This window comes from Paramormyrops kingsleyae, chromosome 16 (genome assembly GCF_048594095.1).
Source record: "Paramormyrops kingsleyae isolate MSU_618 chromosome 16, PKINGS_0.4, whole genome shotgun sequence".
Classification (NCBI taxonomy): domain Eukaryota; kingdom Metazoa; phylum Chordata; class Actinopteri; order Osteoglossiformes; family Mormyridae; genus Paramormyrops; species Paramormyrops kingsleyae.
This window is the reverse complement of record NC_132812.1, coordinates 15,437,914-15,456,763: the sequence shown is the minus strand read 5'-3', so window position 1 is coordinate 15,456,763 and position 18,850 is coordinate 15,437,914. Positions and strand designations below refer to the sequence as shown.

At 41.8% G+C, this 18,850-nt stretch overlaps 3 protein-coding genes across 10 annotated transcripts; 2 read left to right on the top strand and 1 right to left on the bottom strand.

Annotated features, from left to right (window-relative positions):
• Positions 1-709: 709 nt before the first annotated feature.
• On the top strand, positions 710-7,483 carry ppig (peptidylprolyl isomerase G (cyclophilin G)). 2 transcript variants are annotated; one of them, XM_023828033.2, is made up of 13 exons: positions 710-892; positions 1,821-1,904; positions 1,991-2,065; positions 2,460-2,567; positions 2,659-2,703; positions 2,800-2,887; positions 3,061-3,090; positions 3,298-3,437; positions 3,609-3,807; positions 3,922-4,092; positions 4,444-4,528; positions 4,625-4,767; positions 5,117-7,483. In XM_023828033.2, exons 2-13 carry the CDS (start codon positions 1,844-1,846, stop codon positions 6,216-6,218), a joined length of 2,247 nt encoding a protein of 748 aa, XP_023683801.2. In that variant the 5' UTR covers positions 710-892; positions 1,821-1,843; the 3' UTR covers positions 6,219-7,483. The 2 variants fall into 2 exon arrangements, with proteins under 2 accessions (XP_023683801.2, XP_023683800.2); XM_023828032.2 differs by having other exon boundaries at positions 3,919-4,092.
• A 2,289-nt stretch (positions 7,484-9,772) lies between these two features.
• On the top strand, positions 9,773-15,710 carry ssb (small RNA binding exonuclease protection factor La). Of its 4 annotated transcripts, none has more exons than XM_023828035.2 (12): positions 9,773-9,878; positions 10,526-10,590; positions 10,677-10,780; positions 11,708-11,882; positions 11,967-12,074; positions 12,153-12,256; positions 13,457-13,528; positions 13,685-13,727; positions 14,085-14,222; positions 14,346-14,532; positions 14,607-14,729; positions 14,885-15,710. In XM_023828035.2, the coding sequence occupies exons 2-12, from the start codon at positions 10,534-10,536 to the stop codon at positions 14,980-14,982; spliced, it is 1,209 nt and encodes a 402-aa protein (XP_023683803.1). In that variant the 5' UTR covers positions 9,773-9,878; positions 10,526-10,533; the 3' UTR covers positions 14,983-15,710. The 4 variants fall into 4 exon arrangements, with proteins under 4 accessions (XP_023683803.1, XP_023683804.1, XP_023683805.1 ...); XM_023828036.2 differs by having other exon boundaries at positions 9,800-9,890; XM_023828037.2 differs by having other exon boundaries at positions 9,867-9,957.
• mettl5 (methyltransferase 5, N6-adenosine) lies at positions 14,994-17,903 on the bottom strand. Of its 4 annotated transcripts, none has more exons than XM_072700962.1 (8): positions 17,768-17,903; positions 17,000-17,070; positions 16,728-16,842; positions 16,464-16,578; positions 16,184-16,368; positions 15,714-15,796; positions 15,452-15,634; positions 14,994-15,103 (listed from the first exon to the last, which is right to left on the bottom strand). In XM_072700962.1, exons 3-8 carry the CDS (start codon positions 16,825-16,827, stop codon positions 15,062-15,064), a joined length of 708 nt encoding a protein of 235 aa, XP_072557063.1. In that variant the 5' UTR covers positions 16,828-16,842; positions 17,000-17,070; positions 17,768-17,903; the 3' UTR covers positions 14,994-15,061. The 4 variants fall into 4 exon arrangements, with proteins under 4 accessions (XP_072557063.1, XP_023683815.1, XP_023683814.1 ...); XM_023828047.2 differs by lacking the exon at positions 17,000-17,070 and having other exon boundaries at positions 15,452-15,501; positions 15,583-15,634; XM_023828046.2 differs by lacking the exon at positions 17,000-17,070 and having other exon boundaries at positions 16,728-16,912.
• Positions 17,904-18,850: the final 947 nt, after the last annotated feature.

The following is an 18,850-nucleotide window of genomic DNA, read 5'->3' as shown; positions in this document are numbered from 1 at the left end:
ATGTTTGGAAACACCAAAATTACATTGCAAAATTGTTGGAAACACTCCAAAAGAAACCCAATTTTAGAAAACTATTAAAAAATATTTTAGTATAAATCTGAATTCGACCTTGAAAATTCGATAGCTGAAACACTGGTTTGTTCGAAAAAAAAAAAATCGATAAAACTCGCTTCAAACTTCAAAGAGCGGAATTCAACCTGGCTATAAAACACCATGTTAGTATATCTGTATATGTCATGCACAGTTACAGCTTAACGCATTAACAACGCAATTAAAACTTTAAAATGTACGAGAAGCAAAAACAGTGTTAAATGCATTGAATGTATTGAAAAGTACAACTTACTTGAGCTTTAGATAGCATCACTCCTGGATTATGTTGTATTCTATACTTTGTTACAGTGTTATGTTTATGTGTACATGTTTGTGTATGAATTTGCAGACATTTGTGTATATTATGTATATACATCTACAATCTGAAGTGGTTTTAATATATTTTGTTTCAATTGGTAAAAAAAAATACATAAATAACAACTAATGAATTAACTCTATGGCGTCAGAGTCATAACTCACACGAGTAAATATGCCACTCGCGAGCGCAAAAGTGAAACTCGCGAGCACATGACGAAGAGCTGCGTGCGACCTTCTCCAATGTATTTTTCTCGCCATAAAACGCAATTTGCAGTAAGTCGGCTGCGCCTCTGTAACTGTTCTCTCGCGCCGGAGGGGGTGAGCCCGCGAGATCGAGAAGATGAGCACTGGCGCGTCGACTGGCGGATTTTACCCGAAATGCACCAGCGCGCTTCACAGCGCCATCTTTAGAAAACACTCAGGGGGGAAGAGCCTAGTAGTCTTCCTCGTTTTTTTTTCGTAGAGAGTTTTAAGCCGTGCTTAGGTAAACCTTACAGCCGTCTTCACGTAATTGTAATTGTAACGTATTGCCGCGTTTTCTCAGTTGAAATGTATAGGTGTCGCGGTTTTTTTTTAACCCCCTCAGTGTAAGAAGCGTTTTGGTTTGTATGTGGTAGCTAGCTGGTTAAGATGCAGGCCACAGTCCAGACACGAAGCAGCGACAAGCGCTCTGTTAAACCTTTAACGACCATGCTGTGGCTGAACTGTCGTCTTTAGGCGGTGGTTTTCTCAAAGGGAGCCCGTGTGTTTCTTCTTATTGCCGGTTCCCCCGGTGCGCCGCCCGCATTCTGTCCGCTGGACCGCGAAGGGCGCGATCGATGTGACACACTTGTTTGAATGAGCCCGGCTAAAGACCGAACGACTGGGCTGCTGTTCATCTGAAAATCCACATAACGGATCCGGCTTTATATCGTCCGGGCACCCAGTTTGCACTCAAAATACGTTTTTATTACCTTCCTCTGCTTGGAAGTCATGCATCTCGTGTTAGCAAGCTGGTAACGAGGGCCGGTGGTGAGCGTGACTCTATACCTGGGGTGTTGAATCTGTCCATTACCTGCGTAATATTGCAAACGACTCGCTGATTTCCGTGTTTTCTCGGATGCCTTTTTAGTGGCAGAAGTGCATAGTTTTATAAAACCGATCAGATTAGTCCTGTCTTCCTCATCGCTTTAGTCCCAGGCGGTGATTTGACTGTGTTTAAGTTTTAAGTGTATTTCCTTTGCTTCTTTGAAAAGCTGTACTGGTGTTTGATTCTAAGCCGTTATCTATTGTGCAAATTACGGGATGCGTACATGCATGATTAATCGTAGTACGTCTGCACAGTTACAGAAACCATCAATGAATAACTTGGATTTGGTTTGCGGTAGATACGCTATCATCTGCATTGTTTTTTTCGCTGTGATATATTTCAGCGAGCGATCGACCGAGGGAGACCATGGGGGTGAAGGTGCAGCGTCCTCGGTGCTTTTTTGACATCGGCATCAGCAACGTGTTGGGTGAGCGGATCACGTAGTTTTTTTTCCCTCCCACGTTCATCCGTAAGTGCAGGTCACCTTGTCACACCTCTCTCTATTTTTTTCAGTGGGAAGAGTTATCGTTGAACTTTTCTCTGACGTGTGCCCTAAAACGTGTGAGAACTTCCGCTGCCTCTGCACAGGTAACAAGGTCCCGATCTACCTGCCGACTATGTAGAGTTTTCAGTTATAACTGCCAAATATGGATAACATTCTTTGCTGATGGATAAAATATGGATAAAATTCTTTGCACCATTGCTTGTGCATGGTGTGTAGATGTGTAAAGATGTGCTGACCATTATTTGATATATGATTCATTCTCTGTATGCTGTTTCTTTTTGTTGGATTCAAACCTCTGTCTTACTGTTCCTGCTCATTTTAGAGATAATAGGATTATATCTGAATGAGAAAGGCTACTTAAAAGTTTACTTTAAAAAGCTGATACTTCAGTTAAGCATGTGATGATGAATGTTTTGCATACAGGGGTGTGATTAGCAGAGATTTTGTTGGTCTTAACTCTCTTCATGTGTTCTCTAGGTGAAAAAGGATTGGGGAAAGGCACACAGAAACCACTGCATTATAAAGGATGTGTGTTTCATAGAGTCGTGAAGGATTTTATGATTCAAGGTGGAGACTTCAGTGAAGGTAGGATCTTGCGTGCAATGTACCTTTGTATCTCTTGCAGATTTGGCTGTTGACTTTGTATCAATCGGCTGTGCTTGGCCTGTCTTTGCAGGCAATGGTAGAGGTGGGGAGTCAATCTACGGAGGATTCTTTGAAGGTAGGAATGATGATTTAAAAAAAAAAAATGTTTGGTTTTGCGTTCTGCGTTACCATCAGCATCACGGGATAAATCTCTGAATTTTTATTTCTGTAGATGAAAGCTTTTCTGTCAAACACAATAAGGAGTATCTTTTGTCTATGGCAAACAGAGGCAAAGATACCAATGGGTCACAGTTCTTCATGTAAGTATGTGTTTACCAGTATAAGCATTTGTCTTTACTTACTATGAATGAAACAAAGTTGCATATTTATATTCTGATTTAAGTAATAGCAGTTTGTGTTTTTGTTTTTGTTTTATTTCGTTTGTGTTCATTCTCTTCCCCAACAATGTTGTACAATGAATTATGGTCATCAGAACAACAAAGCCTACACCGCACCTAGATGGGTAAGTTACTGTATGTTAAATGTTTCATGGATGTAGCATAAATACCATAATTAACTTACCAGAGAATAACTACTTTGTTTCAGAAGTATTTAAAATTATTTATTTTTTTTAATGCGACTTGCAAATATTCAGCTTTGTATTGTTAACACTGAATGTTTTTCCCAGCGGGTTATATAATATTATATATTCCATATGTTCATATTTTAGTGTCCACGTGGTCTTTGGTCAGGTAATCTCAGGTCAAGATGTGATTAAGACCATTGAAAGTCAGAAGACGGATGCCAGCAGCCGACCTTATGCAGAAGTAAAAGTTCTGAACTGCGGGGAACTCATTCCCAAATCAAAAGGTTTGTGTGTCCTGGTGCTATTCCAGTTTAACTGAAAGTAGACTTGAGTATTTTATTTGCATTATCTGTTTGAGTCTGTTGGTCTAATTTTCGGTGAACGCAGCCAAAATTTGAATGCAGGTTTTCTTTGCTTATGGTGGCATGGAAATCAAACCAGAAATATTCCCACAGCCAAAAAAGAGGAGAAAAAGAGGCAAAAGTCTAGCGCCTCTAGTGACAGCGACAGCTCGAGTGAGTCTGAGTCCTCAGAAGATTCCTCCTCCGAGTCGGGAGATTCCGAGAAGGAGTCGAAGAAGCGGAAGAAGAAGCACAAGAAAGAGTCCAAGAAGAGGAAGAAGGAAAAGAAAGAGAAGAAACAACCGAAAAAAGGGTAGGTGGTGGCACTGAGATTTGCAATAAAGCATAAGCTTAGTGAGATTCATACATCCCTGCGTGCTGTGAGCAGCGGTTGGCCTGACCTCTGTGTCCTTTGTGATGTCAGCAGTAATAATGAGGACGGCACTGAGGAGAAGCCCGAGGTCCAGCCCATCTCCACTGTGAGGCCTGAAGAGATTCCCCCTATCCCAGAAAACAAGTTCCTTATGCGGAGGAGCCCCCAGCCGCAGCCAAAAGAGGATGAGGTGAAGGAAAAAAGGAAGGAGAAACCCAGGGAGAGGTATGTTTTGTGATTCTAAACCTGTTTGCACACCGAGCCGACAGCAAAAAAAAACTAGCGCCAACCAAGGCCAACAAACGATCGGCTCTGGTCGATTAGGGAAAATTTGCTTTGGAACACATACAGTCCAATCAGAGTGTGCATTTTCACCAACTCGCTTCAGCATGCTAAATTGGCCAAAAGAGTACTGATGGGGACCAACCATATCCGACCATTCTGTACACACAGCATACTGACTCACTGACAGCCCAATGGCTGAAAATCGCCTTGGTGTGTTCTTGGCTTGAGACTTGTGATGGTCATTGTTATATATGGAAGTGAGCGATTTTTGTATTTTTGCCATTTTTCCAGCTTGTTACTGAATTCTCATCCATCGTCGTATCGGAGGATGCTGGTAACAAGATCTGGCAGGAAGATTAAAGGAAGGGGGCCAAGGGTAAGTATCTCCCCATAGAGCTGATGCTCATTGACTGCATCAGGAAGCACAGTCCCATGAACTGTGACACGCCTTGCTTTTTCTGTCTATCCTCAGCGTTACCGAACGCCCTCGCGCTCCAGGTCCAGGTCGAGAGACAGGTTCCGGCGCAGCGAGACCCCACCGCACTGGCGCCAGGAGATGCAACGAGCCCAGAGGATGAGGCCACCTAGTGGAGAGCGCTGGATCAAGGGAGACAAGTGAGTCCTCTGGGTTGTGTTTGACACCTACACATCCTCTACTTGTTGCTGTGTTTATCATTGCAAAAAAGTCTTAAGCACGCTCTGTCTGCACAAAAGGCATGTTCAGTAGGGATTAAGTGACACATAGACATGTGTAGACTCTATTCATGTATCTTAATCCTAAAGTGGTTCAGGAAGTTTTGTGAAAGATTGTAACTGATGTCTCTAGTGTGGGATTGAACCTGAATTCTTTTAGAATTAGCACCCGTTTGTCTTATGTGGGATTTTTTTGTGGGGGTCATCGAGTTTAGTGGTCATGCAATTAATGTATTAAATTACGTTTTTATTAATTCTATTTATTTCAAAGGAGTGATTTGGTGGAGAACAAGAATGAAGCTGTGAAGCCGCCAGTAAGAGGGAGGGAGAGGAAGACTTCGGAGAACAAACACGATGCTTCAGATAGTCCTGGAAGGAACAAAGAGAAGAAGGAGGAGAAGAGGGGTCACTCACACAGATCTAGAAGCAAAGACAAGGAGGCCCAAAAAAACACAGACAAGGACGACAAGGATGATAAGCACAACAAGCACAAGGCCAAGAAGAAGGGCAGATCTCGAAGCCACAGTAAGAGTAAGGAGAAGGGTGGCAGATCACGGAGCAGAGAGAGGGATCACAAGCGAGGGAAAGCTGGTGAGCGAAGGGGCAGATCAAAGAGCAAAGAGCGAAATGACACCAAAGGGAAGGAGAAACCTGCAGAACCGGGAGCAAAGGAACCAGAGAAGAATAAAGAAGGGACCAGGCCTGCAACAGAGGCTGACGGCAAGGAAAAGGAGGAGAGGAGAGGCAGGAATGGGGAGAAGTTTAGGGCAAAGTCTAGGAGCAAGGAGCGGCACCACAGGTCCAGCAGCAGGAGCAGAGAGAGGGGCAGACGAGCGTCGTCCCGCGACAGAGAACGTGACAGGGGACGGGACCGCCAGCGCAGCAGGAGCCGAGACCGCCAGCGCAACAGAGACAGAGAGGACCGGAGGCGAGGTAGATCCAGGAGCCGTGACCGAAAGAGGAGCCCGGAACAGACAAACAGCAAGGACTGCAGGAAGAGCAGGCGCTCCAGGAGCAAAAGCGCTGACAAGGACCGCGGCCAAAACAGAGACGGCTCCTCCCGCCAGTCGAGGAGTAAGGAGCGCGAGGAGGCCCGCAGGAGGAAGCGGTCGAGGAGCCGCGAGAGCAGCAGCAGCTCTGAGAGCGACGCCGCAAAGAGGGGCAGAAACAAGGATCGAAGGAGCTCAGGGAGTAAGAGCCCCAGCTCCAAAAAGAGAGAGGGCGGCCGGCAATCGGAGCCGCCTCCCAAGGCTAAGGAGGACAAGAAGAAGGCTGACGAGGCGCAAGACCAGAAGTCAAAGAGCCAGGAAAAAGAGAGCGATCACAGCAAGGAGAAGTACAATTCCAGCCCAAGTTCAGATGAAAGCGATTAATGTTGCTTGCAGTTTTCCTGACACTTTGGAGCATTTCTTTCTGAACAACAAAAAAAAAAACTGGTTCATACAGCTACAGACAGGTTGGAGATCTTTTTAAATGTAACTTCAGTTGACTGTTGGAGGAATTGGCAGTCTGGGATATTTATAATACTGAAGTTTTATTAAAACTTTAGAAGCTGGTTTTGTTGTTTTTGGGTGTGACACTTGAGATTGGAGTTATTTTTGTATTGATTTGAGTGAAGTTCCATCTTCTACCAACATGGGATGACCAGAGTGAATGCTGTACAACAGTCACTTGGGTATAAAGTGGCCCCTTCAAAGTGACTCTGACTTGCCTCCATGGTAATATTTGTTATAGGGTGGATCTTAGTTGCTGTTCTGTGTTTCTCATGGCTTTCTTCTCTCACGTTCCTTCCAACACCCCCCCCCCCCCCTCATAATGTGTACAACTGTAAAAAAAGAATTGATTTCTGTCAACGACAGATGGCTAAATGGACCTTCTTTTTGTTTCCTACAACAGATTTTCAATGATGTTAATGCCAGATTAGTTTGATACATTGGCTGTGTATGACTGATGCTGGTTCAGATAAATCTGAGCTGTTGAAGTCAATAGTAAAGTAAACAGTCAATTGGCGCTTACCATGTGCTACAGTGGTAGGAGAATTTATCTGCCTGTCTAAGTTCCTTTTGTTAAAATACTGTAAGAGGAAAAATCAGTGATGGAGATGTTGGATTGTATGTCCTCAGAGAATAAGATTCTATTTTTACTTGTTCTTTGGAAAGAATTGTCAATTCACCTGATTTTTGTCAGTACTTGTTTTGCTTCAGTTGGTTTGATTTAGATGTTTCCTTTTTTCATTGTATTCTGATACTTTTTTATCTGTAAATTCTTAAGTTGGGTACCTGGCATGAGGAGATGTTGCAGATGAATGCCCCAAACTGAGTGTACAGAATAAACTGAAATGGCTTCCCTCCTCTCCTCCAAAAAACTGTCAGCCCTATCTGCTAAGTCAGTGATTTTGTGAATTCTCGCTAAATATTCCATATCTTACATGCTAAATGATATAGAGAACAAGATGTGTAAATATGCCTCTCTCCTGTTTTGGACTGCGCACCCCCCCAGTGTATTACAGCTACACATGTAGGCCCCTACCCCTGATCCTCCTGTGAATGAGAATTTCAAGCTTTATGGTGTAAACAAATAAGATTCCATAGATTGTGAAGGTGAGTATTACAATAAAGCCCTATGTACCACAGGTGAATTTGTATCAGCCCTTACTGTGAATTCCTTAATGCAGAATTTAAGTTGGATAGTTAGAACTGAATTATTCTAAAGGATTAATTTCGGGCTGTGATGGTGGTACATGTATATTAGGAAAAATATTTCCATAAATAATGCGCTGAATAGTAGGATGAGGTTACTAAGGTAATCTGGAAAATGTATCGTATTCAGCTACAGCAAGTATTTTTAATGCCTCATTATTTTGTACATTCGTGCCCTTTAAGAAATTTTAATCAGTTGACTATGTGTCATTGATTTTTGCAGCGTTGGTTTGTAAACATTCAAAAAGGTTTTCTGTGAGTGACTGTTTTAGTTTGTTGGTGCAGTAGTTTAAGATCCCCACACTGTCTCATTACTTTGACAGGTAAGGGTATGAATTTGATATAAAGTATCAGACGGTAGCCTGTTAAAAATATCTTGTTCTTTCTAGTTGCGGTTCTTTTTGTGCTGGCTAATCAACCTCCCTTTGTCATTAGCAGCATTGGGTAGAAAACATTAACCATAGCAATTTTATGCTTGATAACGCAAGATAAAAATTAGCGTGTAACTCTGTCAATGTTATATACTCTGCAAAGATTTAGCTTCAGCAGTCCATTTAGAGAGATGCCAGACAATCAGAATGTTGCCATCCACTGACAGTTTCTGCATGTATGTGTCCCAAGGCCCTCACTTATTGTCACCCAGACAGCTTAATTGGGAAGGCTGGTGTCACCAGGCAAAGGAGAATTGATGAAAAGCTATCTAATAAGTTAATATGCAATATATTTAAGGAGAACATTCAATTAATTGCATTATAATTAGTATTATTTTCTCCCACCTTCAAAGGCTGCTTTGTAACAGTGGTTTCAGAGAGGATCTTGGCCCATTCTTAGTGGACAAGACTGTGTCACAACAGAACAGTGGAGCCTATTCATTCACAAAGAATGGGTCTTTAGTCTTTAGGATGGGTGCAGATTTCTACATGTGCCTTTGTTATATGGCGTTTAAACTTGGATTTGAGTTTTTCATTTTGTTAATATTGTTTAACCAGGATGTATATTGTGAATGACAAACTGTTCCAGAATTAGTAAGTTTAGCATAGCAATAAGAGTTAAAAGTAGTATATAAAATGTATCCCTTTCTGTTTGACCAATAAATTGTATTAATGCTTTTTGAAAGTATATTCATGAAATGTATGTCCATTAAGAATGTGGCTTCAGCCCCTGCCTTTTTTGTCAGATGCATTGGTATATTTTTGCAGCTTAAATCAGCTCAGGGAAACTGCTGTCACCTCAGCAACAGTAAAGAGGACTTTGAAATAATAAAATTTTATTTGTGTATTTCAGTTATTCCCATTTAATAGATGGGCTACTGCCTGCACTGCATGGGAAGTGTGAATATTAACAGGGTAACTGCTTTTGTTGAATTTGATATCTAGCCAATATCTTTAATATTTAACAATATGTACAAAATAATATGTGCAAAATACAAATGGATAGGTAAAGTATATTGCAATGCAAGAAGTCCTTCGTGAGCCCTTTTTAGTGCCTGGTTCAGCCTGGTCACTGCATTGGGGTAAAAGCTGTTCTTAAGTCTGGTCTTGTGGGCTCTGACTGCCCTGTACTTTCTACTAGTTGGCAACAGTTCAAACAAATGGTGTCCATGGTGCGATGAGTCACTGAGTATGTTTGTGGCTCTGTAAAGACAATGTGAGTGTAGATGTCCTGCTGAGAAGGAAAAAAATGTGCCAGTAATCTCTACTTTCTTGATGATTCACTGTAGAGCAGTTTTGCCTGTTGCAGAGAAATGTCCAAACCAGGTGGTGATGTTATAGGTTAAGGTTAGGTGAGCTCTTGATAGAGCAATGGTAAACGGACACTAGTAGCTGCTATTCCAAGCTGATTTCCTGCAGTGTGCACAGGAAGTGCAGCCTCTGTTTTGCTTTGTTAGTCAGTGCCCTGATGATGTTGGACCATGAGACCATGATATGGGTCCCCAGTGCTAGGTACTATTCCTTCTTTGTTACTGTAACTGTACAGTTTGTGGAAACCCTTAAGGAGCTTCAAAATTAGATTCCTGCAACTCAGGGTAAGAATGTCTGTAACTGCTCCTGACAAGCATTGTGTCATGCATGCAGCGCAGTTCAAAATCCTAAATGAACATTCACAGCCCTGTGAACAGCATGCACACTCAGTTCGTGAAGATGTAGATATATTAATTCTCTCGTTGTCTTACCTACAATACTTCATAGCCACCTCCTGCTGCAGTTTGTAGTACGGCCACGAGGGGCGCGGTTTATAATTTCTGGCCCATGGCGTGCTCCGTACAAGCGCGCTGAATTCTGGGACAGTGACTGACATCGTTTTACCGAGAAGAGGTTCCAGGTCCGTGCTCAGGTACCAACTAAGGTTAATTCTCATTATTTTCTCGAATTTCGTACCGCGTACTGTTTTAAACACATGTAAAGAACCGTGGGTAAGGCTGTTATTTATTGTTTCCGTGTATTGTTATTTGGCCAAGGGTTGCTTGGTTATTGTGAGCCTGCGGGGTGTATTTAAGGAAATGTAACTTAATTGTGAATTAAAACACGTTTGGTATAAATGTATTCGTTTGTTCATGAAGGACATCGCATCGGCGTCTGTATTTAATTTGGGGCCTGACTCAATGGTTCCCATGGGCGCCTTTCTGAGAGGGAGGCTGTTAATCGCAGACACAGCGTGGGTCCCCGGCAGCCTCATGTGCTCCGGCTGAACTTGCGGTGCGTTTGAATGAAAGGTTCAGGTCGGAAAAACACACGGTTACGTGGTTTAAAACGAGGTAAACGACGCGAATTAGACTTGATAGGAAATGGAAAGAGCGGGATTTACTGAGACTGGAGCCGAAAACGCGCTACTTGATTGATTATTTAATCACGGCTAGTTAGCAGTGTGATTTGGCGAAAGCGTGTTTTGTCACATTACACTTGCAGTATGTGCAAACAAACTATTAGAATTCTATTTTGTTACATGCATTTTTTGTTGTTGTATCATTTCTCCCATTTTAGATTACAAAATGGCTGAAAACGAGGCTTTAACCCCCCTTGAAAAGAAAGTGTCAGAACAGATCGAGGTAAATGCCGGTATAACAGCCGTCAGAATAATTCACTGCAATGTCCTGTAAGGTGGGGAAATTAAATGCCTGCTTTTCTCCCCAAGTATTACTTTGGCGACCACAATCTTCCAAGAGACAAGTTCCTGAAAGAGCAGCTGAAAGTTGATGATGGGTGGGTTCCGCTTGAAACCATGATTAAATTCAACAGGTAAGCAAATTATCCCTTTAATGGGCTGGAAAGATGCTCTAGAACTTATCATGTACAGTCTGTCACACCAAAGCAACACCGTGAATTTGCTTTGGTTAGTTCGTGATCGATCAAACTAACGAAAATAAAAATGATCTCGGTTAGGGCACTTTTTTAAAAACTGCGTTCGCTGTCGAGATCTATGAACCAGAGAGATGCGGTTCTGCGCCACCTACTGGTGTAATGATGTAGCGCTACCTGAAAGTGTCAATGTAGTTGTGTTTTTCACTGAAGGAGGGCCACGCTTACCAGTGCTGAGGGGGGTTTGGGGGCCGCCATTTAGTTTTTGAAAGCTGGCTAGCCGGAAGTAACCTTGATGCTGCTTCACTTCATTGTTAGTTAACTACATAGCTGCACATTATTGGGAAAGTTGTATTGTGTCTAGGTTCGAAACAATAAATAATCTCATGGTCAGGGTAATTCACATTTTTTATTTGGTCACGGGCAATCCTTTTTATTAGCCAAGTATGTTTCCATACAAGGAATATGCCTTGGTGGTGCTTTTAGGTGACATTACAAAAAATGACATTACAAAGGACATTCAACGTTTAACAAAGACACATACAGAAAAGTGAAAACACTAGATTAGTATTTGGGTGATGTACTAATTATATGATAATTATAATGGTAGTAGTAATGATGATTTTGATATAATTTAAATATGTAATATATAGTTGAAATATTAGTTATAAAAGGAAACAATGGAGCAAAACATTGACGGGGAATGTGTCTGAGTGATTCTGACACAAAAGAATTACCCATCCATCCATATTCTGTGCCCACTTGTTCTATGCATGGCTGTGGGGGAGTAATCATTATTTGTCTCTACAGGCAAGGCTGCTTTGGAAATGTTCTGCCAGATGGTAATTGTCGTCTTTTCTCTCTCAGGCTGAATCGCTTAACCACAGATTTCAGTGTAATAATCGAGTCCCTAAGGAAGTCAAAAACGGGCCTATTGGAAATCAGTGAGGACAAGACAAAGATTAGAAGGTCCCCAGACAAGCCTCTTCCAGAGGTCAACGATGAATACAAAGATGCTCTGAAACACAAATCCGTCTACCTTGTGAGTTTATGAATTCCGCTCACTTTTCATCCATCATCAGTGTTTGGTCTTATTACTCATAATTAAACGTTTCCTTTTCTTCAGAAAGGCTTTCCTTTGGAAACTACCCTCGATGAAGTCCAGGAATGGCTTAACGGAAAAGGAAATATTGAAAATATACAAATGAGGCGAAATTTACAGCGTCAGTTTAAAGTAAGAGCCTGAGTCCACTTCCCTCGCCACTCAGATAGGAATGACATCAGTCATTAATGCTTCTCTCCCTACAACCAGGGCTCAGTTTTCCTGGTTCTGGACTCCGAAGAATCAGCCAAGCAGTTTACAGCTCGTCCAGATGTAAAGAATTTTAAAGACAACGAAATGATTGTCCTCTTAAAGTACGTGCACATGTAATCCTTTTGCTTCATTGGTAGGGCTGCACAGTATCGCTGTGTGATGTAATCGTGATAAGGTGCATGCAGAGTAATCACCTGGGCTTAGATGATGGGTGAAATGTGTGTCCAGATGCTGGCTTTTTGGTACTATAGACATTTTCTTACACCCGCGATTTGGTAAGCAGTTTAGTGGTACGCCTAAAATATGAATGAGATGAAAGTTACATTTATAAAGCACTTTTTCAAACACCCAAAGCACTTTATAGAAGCAATGGGGAGCCACTTCAACCACCATAACTGTGGCCCCCACCTGCATGATGCAATGGCAGCCATTCTGCACCAGTACGCTCACCACACAGTAGCTAAGGTGGTGACAGGGCAGGAGAGAATTCAACAGTTGGATACGGCGGATGATTAGGAGACCAGATTTGAAAGGGCCACAGTGGGCAATTTAATGACCTCAGGGACTCAGTTTTAAGTCTCATCCGAAGGACGGCACCATTTTTACAGCACAGTGTCCCTGTCACCGCACTGGGGCATCAGGATCCACACAGACCACAGGACAGACTAACCTGTTGGCCACACAAACACCTCTTCCAGCAGCAACCCAGCTTTTCTAGTTGGTCTCCCATTGACATACTAGCCAGGCCTAAACCAGCTTAGCTTCAGCTGGATTATCTGGTCTGAACTGCAGGCCGTGTGACTGCTGAATGAGTATTGTGATGCCCAAAAGTTAGTTTTCTGTAGAAATTCGGCATATCCTTATGTTTATTACATTAGCAGAGCACGCCACATGCTACTGTTTTGCTAAATCATGGAAGCCATAAGCACTGAAGTTGTGGTGAAGAAAGGGACAGCTCACACAATATTGTTTGAGATATTCTGGATAGACAAGGTTTAAAAAACCTTGGTTTTGCAGTACTTTATGCAGTTTAAAATCAGACGTTTATTAAGAATTTATACAGATGACTAACTTTGGGTGTCGTCATACGCCTCAATATTTTAGGCTACTAATCTGCTTATCATATTGTCGCTGTAAGTAAGCGTGTATATAGCTCAGGAAAGGTGGTGCCCGGACACATGTTCACGTCCATCATCTGAAGCCCTGGTGATCGTTGTGCGTGTGCCACATAATCTCGATGTCATGTGCAGCCCTATGTCACATGTGCTGTGGCTTTTGTTTATGGGTGTGTGTGTTTTCAGGGAGGATTATTATGCAAAGAAGACAGAGGACAGAAAACAACAGAGAGCGCAGGCAAAGGCTAAAGCCAAACTGTAAGCGCCGTCTCCCTCCGCTTCCCTGGCCGGATCGAAAGCCGCTGTCGGAATAAACAGGCCAGGAAGTGGCAAGAACAGATCAGTTATTTAATGCTGTTTTCCTGCTTGGTTCTGCTTATTGGTAATTTGCTGTTTGGGTTTCTTTTATTAAAGTGAAAAAGAAGAAAAACAAAAGCAAGCAGAGGAGGAGGAGATGGTAAGCTGAGTGATTTACATGTGGCTGTGATTTAAATTAAAGCTTATTGTGGATTCCTAAGGGAATGTTTCTTTGTTAGAAGCTGTGTAGTTCCTGCTCCAAGACTGCTTACACGCGTACTTGGGCATTCACTGGAAGCTCAGCCTGGCTGCCCCAATGCCTAGTTGATCCTTTGACAGCACACTGCAAACATTCATGCTATTTGCCTCACTTGTACATAACTTCGGACAAAAGCGTCTACTTAAAAATGTTAATGTAGTGGAATACATGTAGCTGTTCCGAAGCTGAGGAATGCATCATGCTTTAAATGAAAACATTAGCAAATCTTATGCAGCAAATGCACATGTTCTCTTGCAGAAATCTTTAGATGAACAGGCAGGCTGCCTGCTGAAGTTCTCTGGTGATCTGGAGCAGACGTCGAGGGAAGATTTTCACGAGTTGTTTTCGGGACATGGTCAGATCAAATGGATTGATTTCACTAGAGGAGCCAAGGAGGTAAGATCCTGCCCTTCACACACGTGAAGTGAGGCAGCGCACTCATTACAGCAGCTGCTTACACCATTAATGCTAGAACAAGTCTGCTAGCAGTCGTTTTCATGCACATGCTCTTTTTCCCAGGGTACCATTCTTTTTAAATCAAATGCCAGAGAAGCACTAGAAAAAGCCACTGCAGCTCATGGAGGCAAACTAGAAGTAAAGAACAAAAGCGTAACGTGGGAAGTGCTGGAGGGAGATGTGGAGAAGGAAACGCTAAAGAAGATTATGGAGGACCAGCAGGAGTCCCTCAACAAGCGAAGGGGCAGAGGTACGTGTGGTTTGGCCAGTGTGCCTGCCTGAATGAGACAGCAGTGCCTTCTGTTAACCTTCCTTTTATTTAAGGTGGGCGTAGATCTGGAGGAAGAGGAGGAAGAGGAGGCAGAAGGGACAGGGGAGGAAGGGATCAAGCCCAAGTGAAATACCAGGGCAAGAAGACTAAATTTGACAGTGGTGATGAAGATGATGGTATGAATGTTACATTACTGTAATGCTGCTCAGTTGCCTTCCTCTTCTGTATTTCAATTACTCAATACTATAATTCCTACAAAACAAGCTTGATTTCTCATGCATTGTCATACGGTTGGATGTGCCACATGGCTGATTGTTTTTGATGCTTCTAGCTGCACCTCAAAGCCCAAAGAAGAGACCTCTTGACGAGGGAGATGCAGAGGCACCCGCCGCAAAACAAGGGAAGACGGAAAACGGCTCAGAGAACTGAAACCACAAAGACTCGCTCTCAGCCTTTATTCAAAATGCCGATGAAAGGAGTGCGTCTTGAGTCCATTCCTGTGTTGGCTTTACGTTACGCAGAATCGTATGAAGTCGACTTCAATGTCAACCTGCAGTTCAAGGGGATTATAAAAAAGGGTTCTTTCTTTTCTGTCCAGAATGGCCACTAAGGAGACTTTATGCACATAACGTGTAAACCTCATGAGCAAGATAGTGCAGTTAAGTCTGAATGTGTCTGCACCCTTAGTTGATTTTTACCAGTGCAGATTTTTTTTAAGCAATCTACCCATTACATTAGTGGTATATTTCTGTAGTTGCTACTTTTCAAAATGCACCATTGATTTCTTTTGTTTTGTATAAATGCTTTTAAAAAAAAACTTTGATTCTGTAGAACTCCCTTTTACATGTAACCAACATTAAATCCAGATTTTTTTGATCTATAGGAAGTAAAATCTTACCGATTTCTTTTTGTGGAACTTGTACGATGCTGGCAAGTCGTATCTTAGTTCTGTAAAGAGGGGGCAAAAATTGAGACTTTTAAAAAGACGAGACGAACCTTGTGAAATGTTGGTAAAGCATCGTTGCATACCTGCGATTACTTCCATCTTTACTTTCCAGTCATTTGCTTTCTTCTGAACATGCTAAGAAATAAAAATGCATTTCTTTACTCAGCTGTACCACCTGAGGAAGGTGACATTAAAGATTCTACAGACCACATACCTCTCGTGTTGAAGTTTTGTGAAGAGAGTACACTGATGATTGTGCCATATTTAGTGCTGTTTTCAGGAACTGCATGTCCATACCTTGTAGAGGAAAATGGCAATTAGTTTAACCTTGTCCATATTAATTTTTTTCATGTCTGCTTGTCCTTTATAGGGGTACAGGGATCCAGAGCTGACCCCTGAAGTTAACCGTAGCATGTTTTTTTTTTTTTGGGGGGGGGGGGGCTGGTATGGAGTTAAGCCCACAAAGACACTGAGAACATGCAAATTACATACCTGGGGCCTGTACTACAAAGCGGGGTTACTGGCTTATCGGGGTAACTTGTCGGACTTAAGATATTCTGGGCAAAATGTAAGTGAACGAATATGAAGTCCATTTAAACTGGTACCTTAAATCCGGCAAGTTACCCCGATAAGCCAGTAACCCGCTTCGTAGTACAGGCCACTGATCAAGCTTTGTTAACTTACCTTTGTTGTGTTTAGTACCAAAAGGAGGGTTCATGATAACAGTGTCATATCTCTTGGTGTTAGAAGCCAGTTCTAAGGAGCAGACGTCAGACTGAACCATGTCAATATTTGTAAGTTCAAATTCCTCCTTGTTCTTTTTAAATACTTCCAATGCATCTTGGTCAATATCAAATCCAACACATAATCTGTCAAAGGAAAAAAAAAAGTGAATCTATACCAAATCAGATAAGCAAACTTTTTTTTTTTTTTTTTTTTTTTATAGCTTCCAAAGGCTACGTACCCGGCATTGAGCACAGCAGATCCTATGCTCAGGACACCACATCCGCAACCCAGGTCCGCTACCAGTTTGTTCTCAATGTCATCGAACGTGTTGTGTATAGTGTACAGCATATGGGCTGAAAATATCCAAGAAGAACAAACTACCTTACCCATGGGATTAAACATTCAAACGATTATATGTCTTACTAACAGGGACAGTTGACCGGTTACATTGTATTTTTGCTCACGAACGGGTATAATACGATGCAATTAATGAATCTCTCACCTGCAATGTGGGGACTCGTAGGGTACTGTTCAAGAAGTATCTTTGGATCCTCAAAGACATCCACTTGCTGAAGGCAAGATTCTAGTTCTTTCAGTTTCATTGTTTTTCTCAGCAACTAACCAAATAATAGAATTGTTTTGTATAGCTGCAAATTTCCCCAGTACATACAAGCACACTGATTTTCTCTGTTGGAAAAAACACGTAATTTTAAAGTTATCTAGCTAGCTAGCAGGGTACTGGTGTTCCGAATGGAACCTTATACACAGTGGTACCTTGGAGCAAACTTAATTCGTTCCAGAAGGCTGGTCGAGTACCGATTTGGTCGAGGTCCAAGTCGCATTTCCTCATAAGAAATAATGCAAATGAATTTAATTCGTTTAAGACTCCCAAATGATGCTTATTTAAACGTATCTACTTATCTGACTAATTATAAAACCTCTGATAATCAATAAAAAAACACACCTACAACAGCAATAAACATTAAATAAATCCCATACTCCGCAGAGAGAGCAGATACACGTGCACCACCTTCAAGTCTTGCTATATATATAATTTCCTTTTTAAGTTCTAGTTACTCTCACTACTTTCCTCTTTGGTTTGCTGCTATCTCTGCTCACTTTCTTAGTGGTCATGATTACTGTATTACTAACTGTACTGTAGATAAAGTACAAAAAAATCACACCGAACACAAGAACACAGCTTTCGCACGTCGAACTCGGTCGAAAGGTACCGGGACACTGACAGCAATTCATAGGCATCAGCATCCCAGTAGGTCGAGTTGCAGTTAGATTTTTCTTGACAGACCAGTCCGAGGTCCGAACCGGTAGTGTTAAGAGGCGTTTGAGTTCCAAGATTCCACTGTGTGCAAAAATTTACATCTAACTTTCTTACGACCACCAGCTAACCTAGACTACATTCTTAAACTACAATTCTAAAAAGATCCATTGTACAATACCCGTCATTTAAACGGTCAGTATATGTAGTTAGTTTCACACATTTCTGGCTAAGGGTATAATGAAATAAAAATAAAATGATATTACCTGCCGTTGCGAAGGGACTGAAGTTATCGTAATTAATACAGTGTCTTTTACAGACTGAATAAAGTCAAATCAATGTACAGTTCCCTACTATACAGCATGTCAAAGCGGCACGGAAGCACCCATTGTTATGTCTCAAAGAAAATAGATCGATAGGAAACAAGCATAACGATATATGGTTCCTAGGTAGAAACAATAGTCCTTAACCCAAAAAACACAGATTTCAGTCAATTCTATAAATACGACATATGTTACTATAATTAGGTTACATGGAAGCGCTACGTATAATTTGTTTATTTTGCAGTTTTTTGCAGTTTATTTTGCACAGACACCAGCTACTTAGAAGAAGGGGAGTGTGGTAAGCTCCTGTATTGTAATCACCATGTCAGTAAGTTTCAACAAAGGTCTGCAATGACACGTTGGTTAACTGGTAAGTTCTACTGTGTTGCAGAGATGCAATTTATTCATTGGTTTTATGTAACTGAAAAGTTCTTAATGGGTGGGAAATTATGTATTTTAAAAGTATTTATATGGCACATCAATTCAAAGATTCCTATATATCTGGACAGATGTATTGGGACGCCTGGCCATTACACCCACAGGAACTTTTATGACATCCCATTCTAAATCCATAGGCATCACCATGGAGCTGGTCCCCCTTTGCAGCTATAACAGCTGCCACCCTTCTGGGGAGGCTTTCCACAAGAGTTTGGAGTGTGTCTGTGCACTGGAGCACAGTCATGCTGGAAGAGAAAAGGTCCTTCCCCAAACGGTTCCCACAAAGTTGGAAGCATAGAATTGTCCAAAATTTCTTGGTCTGCCGAAGCATTAACAGTTCCCTTCACTGGAACTAAGGGGCCAAGCCCAACCCCTGGCAATGAGTCTGAATGAAACACCTGAATTCAACGATTAAGAGGTGAGTCCCAATACTTTAATGTGAGGTGTTGGCATTTTCCTTCCACAGGCCATAAGGTCACTAAACATTATATTACTCATTGTTAATATTTAAGTTCTGCACTTTATCAATATTGAGTTATTATCCACTTATTGCTTACTCATTCTTATATTGCACTCTTTTATCTTGCA

Coding starts and splice junctions, on each gene's coding strand:
- ppig (XM_023828032.2), top strand. CDS start 1,844: ATGGGGGTGAAGGTGCAGCGTCCTCGGTGCTTTTTTGACATCGGCATC. Junction 2,704..2,799: donor CTACGGAGGATTCTTTGAAG/GTAGGAATGATG, acceptor TTATTTCTGTAG/ATGAAAGCTTTTCTGTCAAA. Junction 4,093..4,443: donor AAGGAGAAACCCAGGGAGAG/GTATGTTTTGTG, acceptor CCATTTTTCCAG/CTTGTTACTGAATTCTCATC.
- ssb (XM_023828035.2), top strand. CDS start 10,534: ATGGCTGAAAACGAGGCTTTAACCCCCCTTGAAAAGAAAGTGTCAGAA. Junction 10,781..11,707: donor ACCATGATTAAATTCAACAG/GTAAGCAAATTA, acceptor TTTCTCTCTCAG/GCTGAATCGCTTAACCACAG. Junction 14,223..14,345: donor TCACTAGAGGAGCCAAGGAG/GTAAGATCCTGC, acceptor TCTTTTTCCCAG/GGTACCATTCTTTTTAAATC.
- mettl5 (XM_072700962.1), bottom strand. CDS start 16,827: ATGAAACTGAAAGAACTAGAATCTTGCCTTCAGCAAGTGGATGTCTTT. Junction 15,635..15,713: donor ACAAAACTTCAACACGAGAG/GTATGTGGTCTG, acceptor TTTATTTCTTAG/CATGTTCAGAAGAAAGCAAA. Junction 15,104..15,451: donor AGTTCCACAAAAAGAAATCG/GTAAGATTTTAC, acceptor CTTGAACTGCAG/GTTGACATTGAAGTCGACTT.